The 16,655-nt window shown below is 38.3% G+C and overlaps 1 protein-coding gene across 1 annotated transcript in view; it reads right to left on the bottom strand.

Moving 5' to 3' along the window:
* Window positions 1-782: 782 nt before the first annotated feature.
* The window catches only part of LOC104168175 (synaptojanin-1-like), a gene marked incomplete at its 3' end in the record, with an annotated part of 21,673 nt that continues 5,800 nt past the window's right edge, over window positions 783-16,655 (bottom strand). Inside the window, exons 2-9 of the mRNA XM_009708661.1 lie at window positions 10,863-10,949; window positions 10,197-10,464; window positions 7,518-7,743; window positions 5,915-5,998; window positions 5,053-5,114; window positions 4,404-4,500; window positions 2,922-3,091; window positions 783-864 (exon numbers count right to left, since the gene is read on the bottom strand). Coding sequence (XP_009706963.1) covers window positions 783-864; window positions 2,922-3,091; window positions 4,404-4,500; window positions 5,053-5,114; window positions 5,915-5,998; window positions 7,518-7,743; window positions 10,197-10,464; window positions 10,863-10,949 — 1,076 coding nt within the window. The remainder of the gene's footprint in view (window positions 865-2,921; window positions 3,092-4,403; window positions 4,501-5,052; window positions 5,115-5,914; window positions 5,999-7,517; window positions 7,744-10,196; window positions 10,465-10,862; window positions 10,950-16,655) is intronic.

Here is a 16,655-nt window from a genome sequence, read left to right as displayed (position 1 = left end):
GAGAAAGACCTGGGGATGTTGGTCAACAGTCGGCTGAACATGATCCGTCTGTGTGCCCAGGTAGCCAAGAAGGCCAATGGCATCCTGGCTTGTATCAGGCACAGTGTGGCCAGCAGGACCAGGGCAGTGATTGTCCCCCTGTACTGGGCACTGGTGAGGCCGCACCTCGAGTGCCGTGTTCAGTTTTGGGCCCCTCACCACAAGAAAGCCCTTGAGGTGCTGGAGCAAGTCCAGAGAAGGGCAACTAAGGTGGTGAAGGGTCTGGAGCACAAGTCTGATGGGGAGCGGCTGAGGGAGCTCGGGGTGTTTGGTCTGGAGAAGAGGAGGCTGAGGGGAGACCTGATCACTCTCTACAACGACCTGAAAGGAGGGGGTAGCCAGGTGGGGGTCAGTCTCTTCTCCCAAGTAATGAGGGATAGGATGAGAGGAAATGGCCTCAAGTTGCACCAGGGGAGGTTTAGGTTGGATATTAGGAAGAATTTCTTCGTCAAAAGGGTTGTCAGGCACTGGAAGAGGCTGCCCAGGGAAGTGGTGGAGTCACCATCCCTGGAGGTATTTAAAAGACATGTAGGTGTGGTGCTTAGGGACATGGTTTAGTGGTGGACTTGGTCATGCTAGGTTTATGGTTGGACTTGATGATCTTAAAGGTTCTTTCAACTTAAACAATTCTACGATTCTATGATTTTAATTCATCTTTCATAGGGAAGGTAATGCTACTTTTACAGGCAAACTGCTACAGAAGCATCAGGAGCAGTTGTGTATCTGGACACTGTTTTTCCTACCTCTAAGCCAAAGAAAGCCTGCACGCTGTTTGTTCTATCCAGACAGTCCAAGCAGTTTGTTCTGACAGTGCCACTTTGAGATCTGTGCCAAGGACAATGAGAGACAGAGAGAGAAAACAACTGAAATAACTCATTTAACATACATATCATCAACAAAGACAGGGACATCAAGATCTGAACCAGAATAGTAAATCATGGTGTTGTCAGTGCAATGTTACTGTCATCGCAAGTACGTTTATAAATGCATCAGCAACAGAGGGTTAGCTCCAGTAACAGCAGTGAATTTTGCAGCAGTGTTCACGATACAAAACTAATTTATTTTCTGCAAATAATAAGAGTCTTTCTTCTTCAGCTTTTCTCAATTCTCCTTGTTCGCTTAGTTAAAGTGTAACGTAGGATTAAGTTTTCTTTTCAAACAATCCAACTAACACACTTCCCAAGGATCTCAGAGGGAAATAATAACTCTTAGTTAAAACAAAAATGAAAAAAAAAAAATATTAAGACAGTTCTTGGATTTGTTTAACTAAACTAAGAGTAACAAGAATTTGTGATAATACTAAAGCCAATTTCAACCCCTCATTACTTTCTCTTTCCTCGCCAAATAAAAATTAAAAATAAGCCTCTCCATTTCAGCTTGACAGATGCTTGAGGCCTGCAGGCACTCTGAACTGCTCCCATTTCTTTGAGAGAAGCCCATTAACTTGTGCTGTAAAGCCCTCAGAAGGATCATATTAGGCAATATCCATGTTCTTCTTGCCTGGCTATGAGTACAAAATTCTGATGGCTCTCCCAATGATACAAATTTACTCCTTACTTTTGTCATTCTCACTATACACTTTATCCAATTAAGTCAGTACGGCTTCGTCACATTTACTTGGAGATCTAACCATACATTGTAGAAAGTTTTGAAGAACTTTCTGCAAAATTATTTTTTTCATTACTATCTCTGCATTTCATTTGAAATACAAAGCAACCTGCTATCTGTGTTAGAAAGAAACCTGACATTCTCCAAAGGAGATAGTCCACAAACTTACAAAAATCGTCGCTGTATTTTTTATTAACACAATTCTTCAAGCTATCACAAACCACAGCCTATTTTGCTTTTGTTCTGTTGACAGTCCTTTTGATGGGTGATAGTATTATTTGTATCTCCATCAAGATCAAATGGTGTTCTCCCAACACAAAGTGTCATACCACTTTTGAAGTCTTTTCAAGAATGACCAGTGACGTTTTGAGGTGGAGGTGGGAGCTAAGCACCCTCCCACTAAATTTAATCTTATTCAGGCCTACTAAAACCTGCCCCTTGGGGATTTAATCCCACAACCAGGTTAGAGCACAGCGTGGCACTGGAACCCTGCCTCTTCTCCTCTCTCACTGCACTAGAAGATGAAACCCCACTGCACGTGGCACAATCCCCTCACTCAACAATGCTCCTTCTCATGGAGAACCTCACGCAGCAGTTTGTTCTGGTATTAATTAAAAGGAGGAAGGATGCGGAAGGGAGAAGAGCAGGAACATTGCCTATTACTAGCCCTGCTTCTTTTTTTTGTACTGCCTTTGCTCTAGGAAGAGGGGTGGGGAAATAGGGACAGAAGTACAAGTACAGCAGGACTGGGAAGCACAGAGCAGGGCAGAAAATACGCGCCCCATTCATACTTTGTGGAGAATTGAATCTCACAAATTGGGGATCCAGATGCAAACAGATTTAGAAAAAGATTGCACTGAACCTCAGCATTTAAAACAAACAAAAAATGGTATGCTCCATCGCTGAGGAAAATATCAATAACTTTATAGAGAAAGATGGAAAAATATTCATTCTTTAATCGCATGTGGGTGCACCCAAGAAAAAGGACAATTGCCCATTTTCACCAAAATCATGAGGTCAAAGGCCTGAAATTAAGTCATGCCCCATCAGTGTCTCAGAGATATTTTCCATTAAGATTTTTAGAGCATATTCAGAATGAAATGAAATTTTAATAGAGTAAAATAAGTGACTGATATTTCAGTTGTTGAGCATCATCTTGGCTACAATAAAAACACAGTAACAGAAGTAACATTTTTCCTCTTATCTTCTTACTAAGGGGTGAAAAGTATCCATAATGTAATTTAAAGAAATTTACAGAAGTTATACACACAAACCTTTTAACTTCCTTTCCATCAAAATAAAAAAATCCACACTCTAAGAACTTCTGGACTTGAGGTTTAAGTACACTGTGTAGTTTTTCTGCCTTTCCACCTTTAACCATTTGATGATAGTCGAAGTTCACCATTTTGATATCAGCTGAATGTTCAGATGCTTTCAAATGGCTCTGACATAGTAAAAAGAGAAGAAGAAAGTATAAACATAGCAATATCTAAACACAGAGTAGTATAAACTAAATAAGAGGTTACAGATACTTTTAAAGCTGTTTTATTAGCTATCTGGTTTATTACATGATTTCTCCTAGGTAAAATGAAACCATTTTTATCACTATTGTTCAACAAATCACTCGGAACCGATTAATATTTCGTGGGGTTTTTTTGGGGTTTTTTTTTGGTCACAATCAAAGTAATTTTTTTCCTTACTATACTGTCACCAAGACAGCCTACAGCCTCTTCCACTGTTAAAATGCTTTGATTTGCAATGAGTTGTTTCAGTGGAAACTCCTTTCACTAGCAGCCACCATTTTAGACATACCTGCCAGCAACAGGGACTGAGTAAACACTCCATAAACTGCTACTGAAAAAAACAGACAAATTATTTAGGTTGCTGTGGAGGGTGGCTTGAGCAAAACTTTCCCTAATATTCCCTGACAAATCTTGAAGTGCTCACACAATCTTTGTTGGCAAAGCTATGATCTGCATTGGGCACCGATATGCATCTGGGAGCACTAATGTCTCCTACTAGGATAGCCGGATACAGAAAAGATACTAGTGAACAGCCTAAAATACTCAACCATTATAATACAAAGGAAAAAGGGAAAGGGAAATAACAGATGGCTATTGACATGTTCTCTGGCTTCAGACAGAATTTCTCAAATTGTCAGTATTTACAGACTACAATTTGACAGCTATTTTTAACGTAACTAGCAGGAATTCATGAAAATGGCTACTTACAGTTAACACCTTCTCAACAAACATTTCTATTTAATCATGAAGTAGTTTTTAATGTTTAAATTGATAAATTAGTGATTTTTTTTTAAACATTAAGGAATATATCCAGGAATTCCAAGGGAAAGATTTTTTAAAAGAAATATCACAGTATTAAATACCGCAAAGTATCATTTATTTATTCACCAATTTTACAGTGAAAAAATCTTATTTTTTAAATAAGCCACTAATAAGCATGAAATGTGAAAATAACTGAAAATCCCTCAACATTGTCTATGTTGCTGTTATAATTTTTCAGTCAAGTAACCAATCTGAACATAATCAAACACTAATTGTATACAGAGCTTTTAAAAATTCATTTCATGTTATGTATCTTAAGCAGTGCTTTTATGATAAATACAATTTTAGCCACAAGTGGTAGTTGCTCCAGAGCATAGCATACTTGTTTCATTTTTTGAAGGCTATATAAAAGCTTCATTGCAAACAAGCAAATTCCAAGGATAAGCACAGTGACAGAATTGTCACACTCACCTGAAAAGCTTTGCTGAGCATGTGCTCCCCTTCTTTTGCCCCAAGTAAATTTACAATAATTTGTTTGCCATATAAATTTTTAAGAGTTTGGAAATGCCTGTTAACAGAAGAAAAATTCCACACTCATCTTCTGACATGCAGAAAATTAACACGAACACCTGCAACACTAACTGAAATGCTGCAAGCCTTTTATTATGTCATGTCCAAACAAATCAGTATAACTCAAGAACAGCATACAACCATTGACTGCTGTTTAGTTAGGATAATAGCACCAATTTAACAACATACATTTAGTTAAAACCATAAGGTTGTGAAGTTGAAGTGTTGTGGCAGCAATAAAATCAAACATAAATTTTATTTTTATACAGCAGCTGACAAATATAGATTATTCAATGTAGCATGCTATAATTTCTGTTTTCAATTTACAAAGTATTTCACTATTTTAAATTTGCTTCAAACTTTTCAACAAAGCACTCAAAGGCACAAGCAATCCTGTAGAAGTTTGAAAAGGCTGCTTAGGCAGTTCACTGCTTTGCTGACTCACACTGGTACAGACAAAGCCTTCCGTTTGGAATAACATATCCGACCTCTCTGATGCATCACTTATCAGAGGTTTGTAGTGCATTAACAAAAATTTAAGACATTTCACCTGTCAAAAGCTGGTGCATTTGCCTCAAAACCCCTTGACATTCTGACACGATGGGATCCCACCTATGACATGAAGATTACGTTAAATTATTTGTCTTTACACATTTGATTAGTAGTTCTTCAAAGACCTCTTTTGGTCCTAAATATGGCCTAAAACTTCATTTCACTTTCTAAATTAAATCTCCAAAATTTATTCTGCTTGCTATGGTGTGCATTCTTTTTATAGGCTTTTCTTAAATTCCTCTTCTTTTTTTCTAAAAACCATTTTTTTTTATTTAATATTCTTAGTCATATCATCTAATTACTTTTCATTTGGAGGAAAAAGCATGTTAAATGTTTCAGCAGTTCTATTGCAAAATGCTTATATGCCTAGTTTAAAGAACCTACAGTCACTGTGAGGCATGACCTTTTTTTAATCCTCCCTGTAAAAACTGTATCAGAGTAGTAGCTGCTGATACAATCCCTCTTTCAAGAAAACTGAGATGAAATTATGTTACAGTAACTCTTGATCCATATTGACTTCTTGAAAAGACTTATCCTTAAGAACAAATCAGAAGAAAACAATCTCTTTGGGTGTCCTCAGATAATCTATTTTAAAATAGCAATTTAAATTAAAACAGAAAAACTCAGAACTTCAAAGAGAAAACATCTAAAAAGCCATGGACATTCAAGTCTTGTGCAAAACAGCATTCAGAGACTCCAGAGCAGCAGGTTTAGTGAATTAAACAACAGCACCAACTTGCTCCCAAAGGATAACCTCATCCTGATAGGTAACTGTGCAGAAAAGCCTAAATGCTACTGCAAGATGTTTAAAAAGACATGAATAAGAATTATCTGTATAATTAAATCTATCTCCTGCTTACCTGCAGGCCTGGCTGTTCCCAAAATAATGGAACAGACCCTCGAATCTGTATGAAAGATGACACAGAGTCATCTAAAAATATCACCTGTTTAAAAAAAAAAGCATAGTATTACTAGGTATTACAGTGTGTATGGTTTTAGTTTTCTCAGCCTTAGCTAAACATAGAGCAAATAAAATATATTTACACATTACCTATTCCACACTACAAGCTAAAATATTACTTGTGTTCCCTAGGCTTCTCTCTCTATCCCCTCTGAACAGTTCATAAAAGAAGTTGCGGCACTCTCATGTTTCCTTGCAGAATCATGATTCATAACATCTAAGAAAATACAGCAAGCTTTTATTATTTGGGCCTGAATGACTTCTGTGCTAAGAGCAACTTGTTTTAAAAAACTTGGTAGGACCTTCCTGTAGGAACAGTTAAAATGTACACCAATGCACAGAAAATAATAATGCAGCCTACTCAGAACAGCTGCACAGATTTTGTGCATTAGAATCCAAAATACAATGGTCTATTAAGTACACAGTAAAGGAAACTTTGAGTGGAATGATATGCCACAGTCATCTAGGGACATTAGCCCGCCAGGAAACTTGGACAGAGAAACTGTAACAACAGTGTTCTGACTAAACTCCTGAAACTGGATGTGTACAAGCAGAGCCCTTCCCGAATGAAATTGTACTGAAGTCACCTAGGCTTTGCAGAGTCAGTGAGTCAACCAAAGATACCTACTCACATGAATACAGTTGCAGGAACAACATCTTGGTAACTAGGTTATCATAAGAAGAGAGCAAAGAAAGGCCAGCAAAGAATGATTTAATAGCTTCTTGTATTTCTGTGTAATAAGTGCAAAGATACGCAACCAAATGCAGCGGAAGTGCAGTGGCTTTAAAAACTACCTTTCCGAGAAGCTGTGTTAAGTAACCATAGAATCATATCATAGAACACAGAATGGTTTGCGTTGGAAGGGACCTCAAAGCCCATCCAGTTCCAACCTCCCTGACATGGGCAGGGACACCTTCCACCAGAGCAGGTTGCTCAAAGCCCCATCCAACCTGGCCTTGAGCACTCCCAGGGATGGGACATCCACAGCTTCTCTGGGCAACCTCTGCCACTGCCTCACCACCCTCACCAGGAAGAATTTCTTCCTTATATGTAATCTAAATCTATCCTCTTCCAGTTTAAAATAGGAATGCTTTTATCTCTCCTGAATCTTTACCATGTATTTGCCAAAAATCTTTTCTGCTTGTTTCTAAGGTCTTTTATGTTACTGTTAGCTCAGCCCAAAAGAAGTACACACTTACCTACAGCGCTCAGGAGGCTAAAAGGAAGTACAGCCACCTACAAAGTTCAGCTGACGGATAACAGCTTCTTAAGCTATTCAAACTCAGACCCATGCATGCCCTTACCCTAAGCTACACTAAAAACTAAGATCATCAAATTATGTAACTTACTTAGATTCCTTATTTAGCAGCCAAGGGACTATTCCAATATCTGTTGGTTACAGACTTGACTTGTGATCTGTTGATTTAGGGCTAAAAACTATACACACACATGCTTATCTTGAGTTCATCAGCCAAGCAACGTGCACGGTAGTGTAAGGTACCTGCTCTGTTTCAACAAAATTAGCAACATGACCATCATCGTTTGTTCCCCGGACGTTAAATCTGGTGCCAGCCCGTTCACAGCTTAGTCGTGAAATGAGACAAGCTTTTGCCTGCTTGTGAGCTGCATAAATTGTCCTTATCTCCACTCCTCCACACATGAGACGTAACAACCAGTCATCACAGTTCACACCATAGTGCTTCAGATGCAAATGCAGCGACTGGTTCCTGGGGGTGGGGGGGGAAGAAGGAGGGGAAAAAAAAAAAAAAGTAACTGGAAGGAAATAAAATACAGCTCAAATTGTTAAGCCAGCTACTAACTTCTAATATTTTACACCCACTGCTATAAGGAAAATACACATTATAGTTTTATGAGATAACTCTTATTTAAACACGCCTGAAACAGCAAAGTTTATGAGACAACAGCTTAAATGTTTGCACAATAAGAATATGGGGTGATGCCATGAAATTTAATGACTTTAAAAAAAATAACCCCTATAGTCTCTGCTCTTCACCCTGCAAAAAAAAAAAACCACTCCAAACTTGCTTATATTTCTCCACTAAACCTTGCTTTGAGAAGCCAAAGATTACACACTCTGGGAAACGCATGCCAGAATTCCAGTTACAGGGTTACTTTTTGTGATGGGTAAAGCAACATTCAATTTCAGACCACCACAAAATAAAGCTAGAAAAAAATTCTTGTCAACATACATTGATCATTTCTATTACATGTCAACATAATGCATCACTTGCCCAGACAAGCTTCCAGGAATACATTCATAGCCAACTGACTTTCAAATTTCTGTAAATATCAATTTCATGGTTAAGTGTTGGTACATTATACACTGCATATACCATTGTCTAATACCAATTACCGCTCAAATGAAAGATCCACAGTTTGGATATATCAGCTCATTAAGTAGTACTAATCAACACTATAGTAAGTAAATAAGACTAAAGTTTGGACTTTGTGAGGTTTTTTTGTTTTACCTCACTCTAGTAGGGCTTGGCTTTTGATCTTCTTCAGAAACATTCACTTGTATAAAAAGGAAGTAAAGTTTTCTGCATAGAAAAGTAAACTCCAGCAAGACAGATGGTTTTGTCATCATCCAGAAAATTCTACCATAATTGTAAGTAACATATCTGGTATAAAGGTCAAAGTTACTCACTTTAATTTTAGCCTTTTCATTCTAAACTTCCAATTTAAAAAAAAAAAATAATAATTCTGCAACTTATCAAACACCTCAGGTCAACCATTAATGAAGATGCAAATCCTGTCAATCAAGTATGCATTCACTTTACAGAAAAGTATACAGATGCGTTACAATAGCAGACTGAGAAAGCAAACAACATTCTTTCCCTGGGCAATCTGAGACTGGAACTTTGGAATAGAAAAAGCCCGATAAAGTTTACTGAACTGCATAAGCAGAATACTTTCCATTATTGACTTGTAGCATTTACATTTCTAGATCTTGCAAACTGAGACATTCTATCTACTTCCTGCAAGGATCGATTATTACCGGAAAAAAAAGGCAGGTAACTTAAGAAGTTTTACAACAGGGGTCAAAATCAGCCAAGCCTATCAAGACAAGGTCAACAGGCATCATCGTTTCTCAAGCCTTGAAATACGCACCTATCAACAGAGAGCTCAGTCTTTTTCCAGACGCAGAGAGAGACAAAGAGCTAGGTTCCTATAACTCCTGTAAGCCTACATCAAGGTAGATGTGTTTCTGAAGACTAGAGCTTATTTCTGTCTTAATACACATATTTTGTCCTATATAGCAATCTCGTCATATTCCTCTATCTGACCAAAACAGTGGCAAAGAGCAGAGTAGCACTCGCATATATGCCAGAGTTGGTTTGGTGTCTTGTATATTGGACAGAAGAGGGAGGAAGACATAGCTTTTCATCTGTTCTAACAGTATACTGCCAAGTCTTCAGGACTCTTCCAAGGTTCATGGACCCATACAGCATTTTTAACAAAGGTTGAAAATATGAGAGCAGAATTTCTTACATGACAGTATGCCTCACTGGCATTATTTAAGCTGCTTATTGGCAGAAACAGCAGTATTCCTTTTACCAAGAATTCTCTGCGTGAAAACCTACACTTTATTCAAAAATATTCTGTAAAAAGCTAGTGAGTTCAGCAGCCAAGCAATGTGCACTGTAGCATAGCCTACCTGCTCTGTTTCATCAAAATCAGCAACACAACAATCTGTGTAATAAAATTTTTAAAGCCCTTTCATATGTTGGAAACCGACTTGAAAACTATATATAAATACCACAGCATTTTAGAATCCAGAATGTTCAAAAGATTTACATTTTCTTTAAAGCTCTATTACCACACTCATTTTAAAAAACTGACACACTTGATGAAGAATTAAGAGACACTAAAGCTGAAATACAACATCACAACAACTCTTCAGATCAGAGTATAATATCAGAGCAGTGAAAAATCTGTGTCTTCCAATTAAGGAACTCCAAGTGGTTATGGAAACATTGTATCAATTAGTAGCACACTTACGTCCTTAGAGTTAAAACAATGCTATTCTATCTTACCAACATTGTGGGACAAAGGCATACATTTAAGAGCGGATAAAGACAAGATAAAAACTTGCCACATTAGTTTGTACAGGCATGCATTACTACATAATGTCTGATAAAGCGTATTATGAACTCACCAGAAAAACCTATTGTCAGTGGTGTGCTCCTGCATGCTGCGGTGAGCATTGAGACTAAGATCTAAACTGACACCAGTTGCAGACCATGCAAAATAAAAGTTTCCCGAGTTCAAAACTTTGCGCACTTCTGAAATACGTTCCTCATCTGTTGAATCAATTCGTAACGATACAAATTCAGTGGAAGTAACTCGAAAAACTTCAGAGTCTTGAATCTTGCCCACAGACATGCATCCTGTTACTAGAACCAGATAATGTAACAACGTGTCTCCTGTAAAACAAGAAAAGGCACAGGTAACAGAATGCATCTTAGTGGAGTGTGATGTTGATGTATCTACATGCTTAAACCGACACAATCTGACCCCAGTTTGCCTAAAAAAAGTACAGAAAGAACCGAGATCAAGAAATCATTCTCAAGTTCTACAGAAGAAGAGGAAACGCAAACAGGAGAAACTCTGCTGCAAATAACAGGGACTGTGAAAACAGAAGCTATTTTTGTCCACTCCCTCATTTCTGGGAGTGCTCCAAACTTGCGAGTTACTCTACAAAGACAAAAAAGAAGAAAAGAGCCCAGATCCTGTTGCAAAGATCCTATGCTGTGCGGTTTCACAGGAGCAGCACGATTTTCTTTCCCAAATGAAAATTTAATGTTTTATATATTTTACTTACCAAGGTTTAATCTTAATACACCCAAGAGCCCATATGCATCCATTACTTTGGAGTAGGTATTCTTGATTGTGTCTTTTTCTGCAGAAGCTGTGGAGAGAAAACAAGATTTTATGATGTAAAAGACCACACACTACGGCAGGGAGAATAAGTCCACTCTAAACTGAAAATCCAAGAGATTACAAAAGTAGCGCTTACATGAAACTTCTGGAAAGAAATCAAAATGTATGAGCATATGGCATTTTATAATGGAAAATAAGTATTTGATTTTATGACAAAGTACGATCATGCTATGTTTTTAGGCAACAAAAAACGAACTTGCAAAAACTCCAAGTGATATTAAAAGAGAACAGAGGCATTTTTAACATCATCACCTCCTAATATAAAAAGTATCTAAAACACAGGCAAATGAGTTCCATGAGAATGCTCTCCTGTAATTAGTTAAAATTAGAGTAGTGATAAATGCTGCTTTTTTTTCCATTAAAAAAATTATCCTTTTTATCCAAGAATAAAACTGTGACGTGGCAGAATTATTTCCAGACAAGTAAACGAGATTATCACAAGTGCATTTTAACTAGTTTTAGATATATTCCAAGCAAATCAAAACTCTTGTAGGTCCCCAAGATAACAGTATTTAAAAGCCATGTCCTAGATTAGGAAACACCATTTTCATAGACATTTGGGGGGGGGGGGGATTTTCATATTTTAGAAGAAATTAAAGTATATTTACCATTATTCACCTTGGAGTTAATGTTAGTGTACACTTTAGAATTTTAATCACCACTGGAAAAACCAGGCCTGCAAGCTTGGCTGCAGAGCCAGAGGACAGAGACGCTGCACGGCAGGAACCAGACCCCACCTGTCCTGAGTTTTAGTTCATGACGGACACTGCGCCTGAAGCACAAAGACCAAGAATTCCAGCTGTGCCACGGGATCCACGGGGATCCAGATTTCTGGGTCACCAAGGATCAGCACCTTCTCCCTCCTCAGAAATGATCTGCTAATTAATTTTCTACTTCGAGACTAAAAAACCAAATAATCAGAATTCAATATCAAGAAAAGTGTAAACCAAAACGCCTGTTGCCTTGGCATTCTGCTGTGCTCCCTCTCACATTAGCTGTATTTTCTTTAGAACTGCTGTTGTGAATCTTTCTAATGAGTATTCTCTAAGCTTAGCATAGCCCTGCCTGTGCACAAGCCTATCCCTTCTGTTCAAATGTCTGCCAGCTCTATTATTAAAGTGGATCAGAAACTCCAATATAGATGAAACAACTATTTAACCTCAGCCTGAAATCTAACCTCCCTCAATATTAAGTGCATTTTAAGGAAGCTTCTTTAACTGTTTGCATTGATACCCTGTATTCCTGTAATCCAGACGCTAAAGATAAGAGTTACAGCAGTGTGATTATTTCCAAAGTCCTCAACCATAATAAGTGTTAAGACTCACAGTCAATCTAAACACATTGTTTATGGACAGTGATTTTGTCAGCATCACCAAACCGTGTTTTTCTTAACCAGATCACTATCAGGCTGGGAAGAACAACTTCTAAACTTCAATTCATTTTTCCAGCAAGCATTTAACGATGTCAGCATACTCTTCTAAACTCAATTTCCGGTAACCAGAGAACTGCCACATTCTTCTTCAACATTTTAAATTATTAATGAAAGATGAGGTTTAGTTTCAAATTTTTTGCAGGACTTTTCTTAAAGGTGCCTGCCAGCATTTAATGACATTTCAGAACAATGGTTTTTCTGTCTTGTATGGATTTATTCTCTTTTCCCATTGCATAGAACACCCGTTATCCTTGCTAAGCCTTAATAAGTAAATGCCCGAGATAAATTAACATGGGCTTTGCACATTCAGATCAAAAAAGGCCACTGCTAATAAGGCAGCAAAGGGTTGCAAAACCAAACAGAAAATAGAAATAGAAAAAACTTACTGTGGCTAGTCAATTGTTATTTTCTTAATAAAGCACCCAGGCACCAAACAAAAGCACTTCATGCCATGTTTTTCAGTTACATTATACTAACACTGTGTGAACTCTGAGGAAAGCTTTTCCACAGTGAGCATGTAAGTATTTCCATCTTGCACTGCCTGCATTTTTCCCCATCTTTTTTTTCTTTAAAGACCAAAATTCACATGGGAAAACAGCAAACATCGCACACCTCAGAAGATTCACTGCATCCATCCTGCCCTGGCCCATCCTCACCTATCCCAGGTTTCAGCCATTGCCTCCGCAGGGTCCATGGCTAGGCGCAAGATATACTTAACACGTCCCGCAGCCGCGACGCAGAAAAGCTTACCTGCAACATGCTCCTATCACCCTCCCACAAGGCACATCACACCTACTACCAGTTACAACTTTATAACGTAAATTTGTAAGGTAGATTCCCCTTTGCTGAGGGCACCTGTTTGAATCTCTAGCCATCAGCATTCACAAACCTGAAAGAATTACGAGATTTGGTGATGACTGGTATTAGCCAACACAGAGGGATAAAAAATGGTTATCACATAATCCTCCCTTTTCTTAAGAAAGCGAGCTAAAAAGAAAGCACTCACAAAGATGGTACCGATGGCAGAAAAGCGAGCAACTCCCCAGCCCTGCACTGCTGCCTCTTCCCTACCGCCGCAGGGCCAACCCAGGCCACGCAGGGATGTTTTGGATGGTTGACTGCAGCAGTGCTCAGGCTGCTTTCAGGGTAATGCACAATAAGGGACTTCCCACGATCAGGAGTGGTACATCATTAAGGAAAGGCACTTGAGCTTTCTGAAAGCCAAGATGAAATCAGGAACAAGACACAGCTATACCACACTCCTCTCCATCTTCTTCCATTGGAACTGTTGGGACACCATGAGGACCAGCATCTCCCTGGGGGCCATGGGGGTTCCCCCAGGGAGGCAGGGCTGGCTGGGGGCGGCCCCAGCCCAGGACATCAGGTACCTGGGAACGGGCAAGGGCCAGGCCTGGTGAGGGAAGCCGGGGCCAGATACAGTCCAAGGATGGCCAGGTAGGCCATGGGGACAGGGACCAGCTGCAGCATCGCTGGGGCAGGGACTGACAACCCTGAGGGGACTGAAATGGGGTCCTGGGCTGGGGAAGCCCCAGGGGGGCTTGGCAGGGACACTAAGGGCTGGTGGTGTCCTCAGGGCCCTGACATGAACAAGCAGTAATGCTATGAAAACATGCAAATGGTTGTACAGCTGGTTCAGATCAAAAGTCCATTTAGTCTCCAAACGTTTACAAGAATTTCCTGAACCAGCACCTTCGCCAGTGCTAGCCACAAGAATGCCTTTCATTTATGGATGCTAAAAGAAAAACACCCAAACACCCAGGCCAAACTGTAATATACTACTGACTGCCACTGCACATGGCATTTCCTATTTCTGAAGATAATAAAATTAAATTTGCAGGTTTTTGTATCACTGAGTACCAAACTGTGTGAATAACTACACAAGTGCTCTGGAACCACACAGATTCTCCCCGTAAGTATCATATTTAACTCTTCCTTCTTCACCAAAGCAGTTGAGCTTCATGAAGATCTATGCTCTCTCACTTCATTCAGCATGCAAAGTCATCGGATACAGCTGGATATGCAAGAGCCACTGAAGTTACAAAAATACATGGCTAAGACTCCATCACTATAATATCTTATACTCAGTGAATGCAAACCCAACTTTCAGTTTCCTCTATGAATAGCTCAAATTACCAACTGGGTGAGCTGCAGCTTAGAAGTTAAACCACAGGAAGGCTAAGGTAGTCCTGACAGAAGGAGAGAGCATTTCCAGGAGCATTTCCTCATTTCCTCTGTAACATTCTTAATGAATGAGAACATCTCTTCCCAGAACGGTACGTTGGCCTGCAGCCATAAGAATCCTTTTGACTTTGATATAAGAGCTCTGTATCTTCAAAAAAAGGCAGCTAATATAAACATGCACTCAGTAAAACATGAAGTCCTACAAATTAATGAACCTACTTCTCCTTGAGAAATTGACTTTTTGATTTATACATCTTTAAATGGCTAGAAGCAAGCAAACACAATTAAGGCTGTTTGAAAAAAATATAAAACACTGTCACTTGCTAAGAAGAACAAATTAAGACAAGCAACTTCCAAAGACAGAAATTACCAGTTGGAATGACAACTTTCATCCATAACACTGGACTTAACAGGTTTTAAATTATACTGTATAAGAGCACTAAACGGTTGACAACGCAAGCATACATATGTCTGTGTACAAAGATGGACACAAAACACTACAAGGCAGTATTATTTCTTCTATTATTTTGTGTCAGTTCAGATGTTAAGCAGAAAGGAAATTAAAAGCAGCTTCTGCTTAACCCACTGCAGTAATTAGATTCAAGCTGATTAATTTCTGAAACAGAAATAATGACTCGCTATTTAGCAGTACAAAAAAAAAAACAAAACACAAACCACACAAAACCAAACAACCCCACAACACTTTTAATGTGGTCTTCAGGTCAAGTTGTAATGCATTCTTGTAGAAAGCTAGCAAGCCTCATTTGAGGTGTCAAAAGAAAAAGAATAAAAGAATTTTAAGTCAATCTTTATTAAAAATTAATAGGTCACAGTATTTTTAAATGTTAAAATCTCATTTGCTGCAGGTTAAATCACAAGTGTGTATCTGTAATAATCACACCTTATTAATCACTGACTCATTTAAGAAAGGTAACTGATTAAATTATTTTAAAGGGATTATATCAGCCCTCTTACTGTTATGCAAATGGAACCCCATTAAAAATCCTGCCTTCAGAACAACTTGGTTCAACATCTATTCTGCTTAATTCCAGATTAGAAATTAGTTTTGTAATTTTAACAATTAGCTTTGTAGCTAAAATCACATTAAAAGTTATCATTTAGGCTTTCTAGAGTTATGTTCTCTTCTTGGTGAGTTCACAAGGTGCCATGACAACACATTCTAAGTTAATGGCCACAATTCCCAGCTAGAACATGGGACACTGAGCTGGGAACAAAGACACACTCCTGAAATTATGTGCAGTTCCTTCAGAAACAAGACTTCTTATTTAAGTTAGACGAGAAAAGGCTCATGCTACTATCACTTTAAAAAGTTTAAAATCTGAAAAATTTATGAACTATTCTTAAAGTTTGTTTTTGAGCTTTTAAGATTGAAGGGTTCAGGCTTTTTGTCAAATCAGGACAGTTAAACTTTCAATATTGAAATTAAAGCTAACACTTTAATATTACCACATAAATGACATTAAAATCAGAGCGGAGTCACCACTTTCAACTAGCTGAAGAACCATTTTATTACTTTTGATACTTTGTGGATATGAATAGATACATGGAAAACTGGACAACGGCTAATATTTAAATCTGCCATAATTAATATATTTGCTTTGAGTTAATACGATGATTTTTTTTTTCCACTCTATGTGCTAGTTCAAATACTGAAGTACCATTATTCATTTCACAAAGACATTTATATGCTACCATAATCAACATGTATCTTAAGACTATGGGGAGGAACCCCCAAATAACAAATCATCTCTACCCAGCACTGAAAAAAAACCCCAGACATCTCTAGATGTTAGCAATTACATTTAGATACTGCACACCAGAAAAAAGCCCACCGTTCGGAGCAACAACAAAAAAACAACTGTAACAGATGAACAAACAAAAGGCTTGGTTGCTTTAGAATCATAGAATCATTATGGTTGGAAGAGGCCTCAAAGATAATCAAGTCCAACTGTATTTTTCAATACTATGCAAATTTACTTCACAAAATGTATGATTTCAGCTAACACTGCTGGGGGGGGG

This window comes from Cariama cristata, unplaced genomic scaffold, assembly GCF_000690535.1.
Source record: "Cariama cristata isolate BGI_N322 unplaced genomic scaffold, ASM69053v1 scaffold38459, whole genome shotgun sequence".
Taxonomy (NCBI): Eukaryota; Metazoa; Chordata; class Aves; order Cariamiformes; family Cariamidae; genus Cariama; species Cariama cristata.
The sequence above is the reverse complement of the archived record's forward strand: the minus strand, read 5'-3'. Positions and strand labels throughout refer to the sequence as shown.